General features: G+C 37.0%; 1 protein-coding gene across 1 annotated transcript; it reads right to left on the minus strand.

Annotated features, from left to right (window-relative positions):
- Positions 1-360: 360 nt before the first annotated feature.
- On the minus strand, positions 361-12283 carry dclre1a (DNA cross-link repair 1A (PSO2 homolog, S. cerevisiae)). Its single transcript, XM_062055639.1, has 9 exons — positions 11521-12283; positions 10469-11410; positions 10188-10321; positions 6882-7000; positions 6593-6736; positions 3515-3660; positions 3075-3229; positions 940-1081; positions 361-833 (listed from the first exon to the last, which is right to left on the minus strand). The coding sequence occupies exons 1-9, from the start codon at positions 11849-11851 to the stop codon at positions 676-678; spliced, it is 2271 nt and encodes a 756-aa protein (XP_061911623.1). The 5' UTR covers positions 11852-12283; the 3' UTR covers positions 361-675.
- Positions 12284-12420: the final 137 nt, after the last annotated feature.

Below are 12420 nucleotides of genomic sequence, written 5' to 3' on the forward strand. Positions count from 1 at the left end.
GATAATTGATGTCAGACATTGTGACATTAATTAAATAATGGTACATTTAAAAGTTAAAGTACCAATGATTGTCACACACACACTAGGTGTGGCAAAATTATTCTCTGCATTTGACCCATCACCCTTGATCACCCCTTGGGAGGTGAGGGGAGCAGTGAGCAGCAGCAGTGGCTGCGACCGGGAATCATTTTTGGTGATTTAACCATGTAATCAGGAAAAAATATATCAGACATTGTGGCATGCATTAAATAATGAATTAAATCAGGGTGAATGATGTCAGACATTGTGACATTCATTGCTAGACATTAATAAACAAATCATTTTTTTCTGAATTATAATAAAAAATGGCAACAGGATGGCTTCAACAGAACATAATTTATTCATTAAAAAACAATGGCAGGAAGTTAAATTATTTTTAAAAGGCAGATAATTACATACATTAATTACGTCTTAATAAACTGCAGCAACATTATGTATTTAGGTACATGAATCACTGTGGTGATATTTGTACACAAACAGTTATACAAATATATAGTATGTAAGAATTAACAAAACAATACTGGAAATATATACAGTACATGAGAATTTTTGTATACTACCTGCAAGTAGAAGCCCAATATTTAGGCAAGCAAAGAGGACATAAATTATGGAGTTAAAAGTTTGAGAACAACAAATTTAGACAATTTTGCTGAGCCACTGGCTAAAGTGCTTTTCCATGGCCTTCCTGGCAGCCCAGCTGCCGTTGTTCACCGTGGGGATGATCTGAAGTGGCCGCAGCCACTGGACGAAACGCTTCAGCTCTAAAAAGCTGCTATGTTCGCTGTATGGGATCCCTGGAGGACGAAATACAAAATAAAAAAAAGATAGAAAAATGACACATGCATGCAGACACACCATGCTGGCTGTCTTAGTCATTTGTTACTAGAGCAAAGGACACACCATAGATGGAGATGTTGCCGTTGACGACAGGCTGAATGTCCTCCACTGAGCCCATCTGCTTATTGAAGGTCCACCCGGTGGGCTTGAAGGCAACCAGACGATCGTACTGGCTAGAGAACTTCGCCAGGTGCTCACGTAGCTTCTGTGTAGAGACATAAATGGTAAATGGTAAATGGGTTATACTTGTATAGCGCTTTTCTGCCTTCAAGGTACTCAAAGCGCTTTGACAGTATTTCCACATTCACCCATTCACACACACATTCACACACTGATGGCGGGAGCTGCCATGCAAGGCGCTAACCAGCATAGAATAAAGTCAAAAATGCCATTGTGCCGAAGTGTATGTTTGCATGTGTACTGATATTTGTGAATTATTTTTAGAAATTGGTATGTGATAAAGTTACTTCTTACTTTAAATATGTGCATGTTATTTGAAATATTTGCTCAATCAAACAAGCATTGTAATCATACAAATGATAAGCTATATAAACGATTTGAAAGTAGGTTTTTGTTTTGGTTTTTTTCTATAAAATATATCATCATGGCCAAATATTTGATTTAAAAATATATATATTTATTTCATTATTTAAATGTAATGTCATTATTAATAAATATGGCCTTGACCAAAAAATATGTGAGAATGTTTAAATGTTTTTAAAATGTGGAGATAGTTTTTTTTTTAAACAACATGCATTTCTAATAAAATACTTATTTTAATATTTGAATAATAATAATAATATTTGAATAAAAACACCCCCTTGGAATTTGAAAATATGGCCAAATATGTTTTTTGGTGGAAAAATGAAGCATTATTACCAAATATTGTAATTTTTTAAGAGTATTTAATTATTTAAATAATGTCATTATCATTGTTATTAAATATGGCCTTAACAATTGTTTTTTACTTTTTCTAAAAGTTTTAAAACTGTGTAGATAGGATTTTGAAACAATTAGCTCTTTCTATTAAAACACTTTTTATAAGATGTATATATTAATATTTGAATAACAAAATAAGTCAAAACCCCCATAACAATTTGAAAATAGGGACAAACGTGTGGGTGTTTTTTTTGTGGAGAAATATAGCATTATCAAGGCTAAATATTTAATTTTAAGAATACATTTAATATTAAATATGGCCTTGACAAAAAATGTGACATTTTTTGAATGTTTCAAAAATGTTCAGATAGGTTTTGAAGCAATTTGCCTTTCCTAGTAAAATATTTATTTTTAATAATTAAAATATAATAATATTTGAATGAAAATAAACCCCGTAACAATTTAAAAATAGGGCCAAATATTTCTGGGTGTTCTTGGTGGAAAAATGAAGTATGATCATTATTAAATATATATATCTTTTAATATATAAATTAATGTCATTAGAATTGTTAGTAAATTTGACATTGACAATCGTTTTTTGTTTTTTTATACGTTTCCAAAATGCATAGACAGGTTTTTTAAACAATTTGCCCTGCCTATTAAAATACTTATTTAAAAATGTAAATAATAATATTTGAATAAAATAAGCCACAACCCCCTTAACAGTTTGAAAATAGGACAAATGATGTGTGCTTTTTATTGGTGAAAACATATATAGCATTAATAAGGTCAAATATGACATTTTCCTCTAAGGTTAGGGTTATTTATTACTTCTCATCTGATTGTGAAATATTGTTTTTTCTGCACAGCCTGAAGCTCAAGATATTTTTTGCATGATCATGTACTAATAATTAGGTGTGCAGAAAAAAAATCGATTCACATCCGAATAATGATTCTTATTTATTCTGATTCTAAATCTATTCTTGAAGATTAGAAACATTTTTTTTAACTAATACATTTTTAAAAAGACATTTTTAGGCCATCACCGCGCTTATTTGCTACGCGTACACGTCATTTGTCAGCAGCTCAGAGGAGCTTTTGTAACCTGCAACATAAAATTTTTATTTCAATTTTCATATCAAACAATATACGAGCATCGGTTTGAATCGATAATTATGTTGAATCGGGAATCGTTTTTGAATTGAATCACCCCGAGAATCGGAATCAAATTGTGAGTTGTTGTAAGATTCACATCCCTACTAATGATGATCTGGAATATTTCTAAGGCAACGTCGAGCGGGTTTGCCGCATGGACCTACTTTGAGATTGAGTTGCATCATGGGAAGAACGTGGACCCTTGCTGCCTTCCAGTCGGTGGTTAAGCTTTTTTTAATGTGCTCGGACTCCAGACAGCACATGGTGTTGAATTTGTCTCGCGAAAGGCACACTTTGGAGCCTAAAACCTCTGCCAGAGCTGCAAAGAAGGTAGAGAAATATCAACATTTGACACCTTAGCATCCCTGTTCCCGTACTTATATGAATAAATGTCTTTATCTCTCATGTCACTTGACTGACATTATTAGGTTGCAACCCCAATTCCCAGTTGTTTTTGTTTTGGACATGCATTCCCACTGTTATGCCAGGAAAAAAGTGAAATTTATGATGCTGTCTGACAAAACATTCGCTCCCTCGCTGTGGGAGGTTGGAAATCTGCAGGGAAAAGTCAAATGAAGACATTTTTATGATGGCAAACACTAACCCAGAAAGACCTTCTCCTTGCCCACAGAGTAGGATCCACACGCCACTAAAGTGCGTGGGTGCAGCGTCACCAACTCGAAAGCCCTGCTGGTGGCGAAGCTGATGACGTCCTGCTGTCTGGGGAAGGTGTACTCTGGGCTGCAATACCTGTTAGTGGAGGACAAGCGCAGTGTTGGGCTTCACCATGATAATAATTACAGGTGGGAATCTTGGGCACATCACATTTTGATTAAAAACCAATTATTGAAGCATCTTTAATTTATATACAGTACAGGCCAAAAGTTTGGACACACCTTCTCATTCAATGAGTTTTCTTTCTTTTCAGGACTATTTACATTGTAGATTGTCACTGAAGGCATCAAAACTATGAATGAACACATGTGGAGTTATGTACTTAACAAAAACAGATGAAATAACTGAAAACGTGTTTTATATTCTAGTTTCTTCAAAATAGCCACCCTTTGCTCTGATTACGGCTTCGCACACTCTTGGCATTCTCTCGATGAGCTTCAAGAGGTAGTCACCTGAAATAATTTTCACTTTACAGGTGTGCTTGAAGCTCATCGAGAGAATGCCAAGAGTGTGCAAAGCAGTAATCAGAGCAAAAGGTGGCTATTTTGAAGAAACTAGAATATAAAACATGTTTTCAGTTATTTCACCTTTTTTTGTTAAGTACATAACTCCACATGTGTTCATTCATAATTTTGATGCCTTCAGTGACAATCTACAATTTAAATAGTCATGAAAATAAAGAAAACACATTGAATGAGGAGAAGGTGTGTCTGTACTGTATATTGATGCAGTTTTACATTTCTTTTTGGTTTCACTAAATAAGAATTTATCACTTGCAACTTTAAAAAAATATAAATATTTTTTTTAATAACAAACAGTTCAATTAATTCCAACATTCATTAAAAAAATGAAAACGTGTGCAAAACTGGAACATCCCCGATAAAGGAGATGGTCAGATCTCTCGGTGAGGTGGCTCGCTGCAGTCAGCCAAATTTGAAAACGGACTGCATTAGTTTATTTACAATAAATAAATCGATTATTGACGTTTACTAAACCAGTGTTTTTCAACCTTTTTTGAGCCAAGGCACATTTTTTTCATTGAAAAAATCCGGAGGCACACCACCAGCAGAAGTTATACAAAAATGAAACCTGTTGTCGCAATTGTTGGGTATGACTTCAAAGCATAACCAAGCATGCATCACTATAGCTCTTGTCTCAAAGTAGGTGTACTGTCACCACCTGTCACATCACACTCTGACTTATTTGGACTTTTTTGCTGTTTTTCTGTGTGTCGTGTTTCAGTTCTTGTCTTGCGCTCCTATTTCTGTGTTTTTTTCTCTTTTTTGGGTATTTTCCTGTAGCAGTTTCATTTAGTTCTTGTCTTGCGCTCCTATTTTGGTGGCTTTTCCTGTTCTGTTGGTGTCTTCCTGTAGCCGTTTCATGTCTTCCTTTGAGCGCTATTCCCCGCATCTGCTTTGAATTTAGCAATCAAGAATATTTCAGTTGTTTTTATCCTTTTTTGAGGGGACATTGTTGATTGTCATGTCATGTTCGGATGTACTTTGTGGACGCCTTCTCTGCTCCACAGTAAGTCTTTGCTGTCGTCCAGCATTCTGTTTTTGTTTACTTTGTAGCCAGTTCGGTTTTAGTTTCGTTCTCCATAACCTTTTGTTTATTTTTGGTTCAAGCATTAGATACGACGACAAACCCTCGTCGTCTCACACGACATGTTCCCGACATCTACAAAGCAATTAGCTACCGTCTGCCATCTACTGGTATGGAAGAGTATTACATGGTTACTCTGCCGAGCTCTAGACAGCACCGACACTCAACAACGGCACATTATTTGCAGACTATAATTACTGGTTTGCAAAAAATATTTTTAACCCAAATAGGTGACATTAGATAATCTCCCACGGCACACCAGACTGTATCTCACGGCACACTGGTGTGCCGCGGCACAGTGGTTGAAAAACACTGTACTAAACCATTCTGTAATCACCCATGTCCAAATTGCGATGCATCTAAAAATCGATTATTTCCCCCGGCTCTAATAATAATAACTAAAAAAATCCCGCGGAAATTTTGATGGGCCTGCTATCTGTGCCCTGGACCTCTGGCCGGAGGTGGTCGGAAGTCGCCTTACTTTTAAGATGGTGCCGAGTGTCTGAATCCGAGAGTTTTAGGTGTAACTGTACAAAATGAGCTACAAAGCTAGCCTAAAACGTTAGCATTCTTACATTAAAATGCTAACATTTAGCACGTGTGCAAACATTAGCATGATAACAGTTAGCATGTTTCATTTACCAAGTTATATGACTCAAAGGTGTATGGCTGCGAAAATAGAGAAAAAAGTGTAAAATGAAAAACTTGGCATGCTTAAGTTAGCTTGCCAGCATACTATCGTTTGCATGCTAATAGTTAACAAATGTCACATACCAAGTTATATTGAATTTGGTGTAAAGGGTTGCAAAACTAGCTAAAAAAGTTAGCCTTAGTAATTCGAGAAAAAAAAACATGTTTGCTAAAAAGTTAGCACTTTAATGTTAGTGTGCTAGCATGCTAAAGTTAGCACGCTAACAGTTAAAAAGTGTGTCGGTAATTTTTTTTAGCCAGAGTTAAAGTTGACAAGTGTGTGAACAAAATGAGACATTACGCACGTGGAAGTATTGCTGAGCTACAAAAGGAGGTAATCTTGTCTTTTTGGCGTTTGTCTCAGAGCAATCGTCCAATAAAATGAATGTATCCATTCAATTGGCCCATTTATTTTTTGTTCGTGAATAGCGTTGCTATGGTAACACAAAATGTTCCCAATTTAGAGTACCCCCATCGCCGCGAACGAGACTCTTCCGACGGTATAACATATGTGGGGGTTCGTTGGCCGGTTCGTCTCGTATTAGACGTAAGAGAAACATGCGGAACCAAAGTAATAATACAAGTTGAAGTATGAACAATAATAATATGGGCTGCTTGCATCACAAGCGCCCATTCACTGCTGCTTAGCAGCATGTGAATGGCCGCTGGCATTGCAGCAGGCCCATAATTATATACTGAAAGCATTGCGTACGTCGTGTCCAGGTAGAGAGTCTGCACCCTGCAGCCGAGCAGCTCCGGGTAATCCTCCATAGATGGATCGGCTCGGAAGTCTCCAGTGTGGAGGATAGTGCGTCCGTTTGGAAGGAAGAACAGCAACATGGCAGCTCCTGGACAACTGTAAACGCAGCATCAAGTACAGTGAACCTTCTGGTTATGTCATTTTTTTAACCTGCCATATAAAAAGAAAAAACTTTTGGGGGAAGCTTCAAGTGTTTAGGCTCAAACTGACAATAACAGTGAAATACGTTGAGTTGACTTACTGGTTGGCGTCGAGAAGGATGACCTCCACTCCATCCACAGTAACCCTGGTGTTCATGGGGAGGACGTGCACATGCTGCTCAGCCACCCTCAGTTTGCTTTTCACCAGGTTGCCGGTAATCTAGAGAGGTGTGCCCCAAATCTTTTGTTCACATAAGTCACCATCAGTGAATTCAAACTATTTATCAGTGCAGCCAAATTAGTTTTTTTACTCAATATGACAGTAATGTTCTTAGAATTCTGAGATAATGCGAAAAAAGCAATAAAAAATGTATTCAAGCATAACTCCTAAACCAAACATGCCATATGTCTAATAATGCCTGTAAACATGTATCTTTGCAAGTCTTACTAGAAACATGTGCTTTTGTAAGGTTTGCAAAAAGAAAAAAAAAAGTTTTTTACTCAATATGACAGTAATGTTCTTAGAATCCTGAGATAATGCGAAAAAAGTAATAAAAAGTAGTTTCAAGCATAACTCCTAAACCAAACATGCAATATGTCTAATAATGCCTGTAATAATGTACCTTTGTGAGTTTTACTAGAAACATGTGCTTTTGTAAGGTTTGCAAAAAGAACATTTTGTTTTTTACTCAATATGACAGTAATGTTTTTAGAATCCTGAGCTAATGCGAAAAAAGCAATAAACAATGTATTCAAGCATAACTCCTAAACCAAACATGCAATATGTCTAATAATGCCTCTATCAATGTATATTTGTGATTTTTGCTAGAAACATGTGCTTTTGTAGGGTTTGCAAACACAAAAATTAGGTACTGTATTGAACCAAATATAGAACTTTTTTTCCCCCTTGAAAACGACTGGGAAAAGAACGTTTTATATTTTAAGTCCAGAGATTTATACATGACAACCAACAAATGAAAAATATTTGTCCGTTTTTCAAAGGGTTTTGTCGTATATTGGGGACTACTGATTTATACATGAGAACCGACGGATGAGAAAAATTTGTCCGGAGTTGAGGGGGTCTTGAAAAACAGGGGTGGTCTTATATTCGGATCGATTAAAAAAATCGAAAATAAAGCAGGATAAAAATATGTCGGGTCTTAAAAATTACCGGTTGTCTTATATTTGGGGTCTAGCATTTTATACATGAGAATCAACAAATGAAAAATATTTGTCGGGTCTTAAAAAAGACTGGTCATCTTATATCCATAATCTACTGTTTTAGTACATGAAAATCCACTAATGAAACATTTTTGTCTGACCTCGAAAGAGCCTTGAAAAAAGGGGGTCGTCCTATATTCGGGAGTCTACAGATTTATACATAAAAACTAACACTACAATTATTTGATGCGTTTGGAAAAAACAAGGTTCTCTTATATGCAGGGTCTACTAATTTATGCATGAAAACCAATAAATGAAAAATATCTGTTGAGTCTTGAAAAAGACAGATTGACCTATATTCGGGGTCGACTGATTTATACGTGAAAATCAAGAGATCAAAAATATTTGTCGGGTCTTGATTAAGACTAAAGATTAAAATAAACGAACAAACATTTTTTTGTATAATCCTGAAAAAGATGTGTCGTCTTATATTCGAGTTTCACATATTTATACATGAAAACCAACAGGATAAAAATATTTGTCGGGTCTTAAAAATGACCAGTTGTCTTATATTCGGGGTCTAGCAATTTATACATGAAAATCAACAGATGAAAAATATTTGTCGGGTCTTAAAAGAGACTGGTCATCTTATATCCATAATCTACTGTTTTAATGCATGAAAATCAACTAATGAAACATTTTTGTCTGACCTTGAAAGAGCCTTGAAAAAGGGGGATCGTCCTATATTCGGGAGTCTACAGATTTATACATAAAAACTAACACTACAATTATTTGATGGGTTTTGAAAAAACAAGGTTCTCTTATATGCAGGGTCTACTAATTTATGCATGAAAACCAATAAATGAAAAATATCTGTTGAGTCTTGAAAAAGACAGATTGACCTATATTCGGGGTCGACTGACTTATACGTGAAAGTCAAGAGATCAAAAATATTTGTCGGGTCTTGATTAAGACTGGTCGTCTTATATCTTGAATCTACCAATTTATACATTACAACCAACAGATTAAAAATATTTGTCAGATCTTAAAAAAGACTGGTTGTCTTATATTCGGAGTCTTCCATTAAAATAAACGAACAAACATTTTTTTTGTATAATTTTGAAAAAGAGGTGTCGTCTTATATTCGAGTTTCACATATTTATACATGAAAACCAACAAGATAAAAAAATTTGTCTGGTCTTAAAAATGACAAGTTGTCTAATATTCGGGGTCTAGCAATTTATACATGAAAATCAACAAATGAAAAATATTTGTCCGGTCTTAAAAAAAACTGGTCATCTTATATCCATAATCTACTGTTTTAATACATGAAAATCAACTAATGAAACATTTTTGTCTGACCTTGAAAGAGCCTTGAAAAAGGGGGGTTGTCCTATGTTCGGGAGTCTACAGATTTATACATAAAACCTAACACTAAAATTATTCGATATGTTTTGAAAAAACAAAGTTCTCTTATATACAGGTCTACTAATTTGTGCATGAAAACCAATTAATGACAAATATTTGTTGAGTCTTGAAAAAGACAGATTGACCTATATTCGGGGTCTATCGATTTATACGTGAAAATCAACAGATGAAAAATATTTGTTGGGTCTTAAAAAAGACTGGTCATCTTATATCCATAATCTACTGTTTAAATACATGAAAATCAACTAATGAAAAATGTTTGTCTGACTTTGAAGGAGCCTTGAAAAAGAGGGGTCGTCCTATATTCGAGAGTCTAACACTAAAATTATTTGATGAGCTTTGAAAAAACAAGGTTCTCTTATATGCAGGGTCTACTAATGTATGCATGAAAACCAATTAATGAAAAAATATTTGTTGAGTCTTGAAAAAGACAGATTGACCTACATTCGGGGTCTTCTGATTTATACGTGAAAATGAACAGATGAAAAATATGTCAGGTCTTTAAAAAAGACTGGTTGTCTTATATTCAGGGTCTACACAATTTATTCATAAAAAGCAACAAATGTCCGGTCCTGAAAAAGAGGTCTCATCTTATATTTGGGATATGTGGGCTCTGTACCGAGGATGTCGTTGTGGCTTGTGCAGCCCTTTGAGACACTTGTGATTTAGGGCTATATAAATAAACATTGATTGATTGATTGATATACATGAAAACCAACAGAGGAAAAATATTAGTCGGGTCTTGAAAAACACAGGTCATCCTATATGCGGGTCAATACATGACTTTGCTTCTTCCTAAAAGTCTCAACCTGACTTACTTTGTTGCAGTAGATTGGAAGTGTGAACTTCTTGGTGAGTCCTCCATAGTGGTCTGAGTGGAAGTGAGTCAGGAAGTAGGCGGTGATGCCCTCGATGGCTCCGTAGTGAAAGGCGTCAATGACAAATGTCGTGCCTGAGCAAAATGTTACATATACTGTGAGTGTAACACAGAGAATCCACATTTTAAAGCGCATACAGAGGTAGATAGAGGCCATACAAAATGACATGTGGTTGCCGAGAGAGAAAATACACAGAATATGTGAGGTACTCCATTACTCACCAGGAATCTTTTTGTAGAACGGACACCGCGACGGTTGTTCATCTCCACCTTCTCTTTCTCGGTTCCACCATTTTTTTCTCTGTTTTCCCGTCTCTACTGGAGCATCCACCGCGTCGCCATTGCTGACATCTTCCCTTGTGGTTTTCTTCCTCTGCCTGCCTCCCTTCTGGCCTCTCCAGTTCTGAGCGACTGAGGAACTGCAGGTCACGTCGAGGTCTGATTGCACTACCTCCTTAAGAGGTTTAAGGCCAAAGAACACCCCGATGTCTGTCTGCTTGAAGCCGGAGCCTTGATTGCCGATGCTTGGAACAGTCCGAGGCGCCATGGTGAACTGGAGGGTTTGAGACGATGGAGGAAAACTACTGCTGCTTGGAAGGTTTTCCCGTAAGCGTTCCAAAACAAGCCTCTGAGGAGACTGGAGGCTTTCCTCCTTAGCGGACTGGGTGTCGTTTATTGCATTGGTGCTTTCAAAATCAACAAAAAGCTCATCATCACTGAAGAGAACCAGAGAGTCTTCACCTTCAGATCTAGTGTGAGCTTTGCCGTTAGTGGCCTCTACCTCTGCAGGGAGCTCCGAAAGAGGGGAGTAGGATATTACATCATCGATGTCAAAAGGGGGATCATTTTTAGCTAAAGTGGAAGAAAGTTCAGTCCTACTTTCCTGCGAGGAGCTAACAGACGAGCGGCCTTTAGAAGACGGCGACGACAACCAGCCTTTCTTCTTCTTCATGTCTTCTGGGCCAGGTGATCGCAACAAGAGGAGGCCATTGGAGAGTTTTGAGGGTGGCGTACCAGCATCAATTGGGTCCTGAGAGGTACCACCCAGTCCAGTCTCGAGGATTCTGGCTTCACAGTTGGCTCTGGTGTGGGCCAACAGCGTGTGGTCGAACTTCTTGTAATGGTTTGGAATGGAGGATGAGCACAGGAGACCATCTGGACATTCTAGTATCAACAGCAAACACAGAGGACACATAATAAATAAATGTTTACTATTATGAAAGGCTTAGTAGTTGTAACAATGACTGTGATTCATGTGGAATTATGTCCATTACCTTTGCTTGTGTCCCTGGGGCTGTCAAGGCACTCAGCAACATGCCATCTGTGGGACTGCACCAACAAAATAGAAAATGGCATCTGGCAGACGGGACAAAATTCGTCCTTGGTGTCATTGTTAGCATCAATCGATTCCTGATTAGACGCCGGGATGGCGGAATCCCCTTTGTTTACTTCCGCAGTGACGTCACTAGAAGTAGCTTTAGCACTGCTGTTGAACGAAGGCCCCTTTCCTCTCCTGGCCACTGATGATGTCACGTTCTTCTTCTTCTTCTTCACACGAGGTTTATAATCCCAAATGTCATTTTCGGAGTCGCTTTTTTGGGACATTTGGAGCAGAAATGTAGCGTAGGCTTCTCCCTGGGCGTTTCAAAAAATTACACAAACGACTCGCCCATAGCCCTCGTAATCGCAACAGAACTTATTAACATTTCGCTCAAACCGATTATGCAAAATATGTCGGGATATTAATGTCGTCACATCTGATGTATGAATACAAGTTTCTTAAAACAATGTATCATAGTTAAAAAAAATCAACCCTACTTGATATGTTTGCGCGGAGCGCTTACCGCCACAGCGCCTGAATGAATTAGGTAAATGTAACATTTCAAAACGTACAGCACTTTCCAATAATTTTCCGAACTAATTTGCCGTATCATTCGACACCTAAAAATTAAATACGGACATGACTGCTCTTTACAATGAAATGGAAAAATAAATTTACACTAGCAACTATGATATATATTTTTTAACGTCATTCCACTTTCACAAAAATGTGTCGAAACTAGCGTTTCAAATCTTAACCATGAGTATTGACTTGAATAAAGGCAGTATTTGAAACACGGCGGCACTTTCCAACGTTTGGGAAAACTAATGCACTGAATTATTCGACAACCAAA

This window comes from Entelurus aequoreus, linkage group LG08 (genome assembly GCF_033978785.1).
Source record: "Entelurus aequoreus isolate RoL-2023_Sb linkage group LG08, RoL_Eaeq_v1.1, whole genome shotgun sequence".
Classification (NCBI taxonomy): Eukaryota; Metazoa; Chordata; class Actinopteri; order Syngnathiformes; family Syngnathidae; genus Entelurus; species Entelurus aequoreus.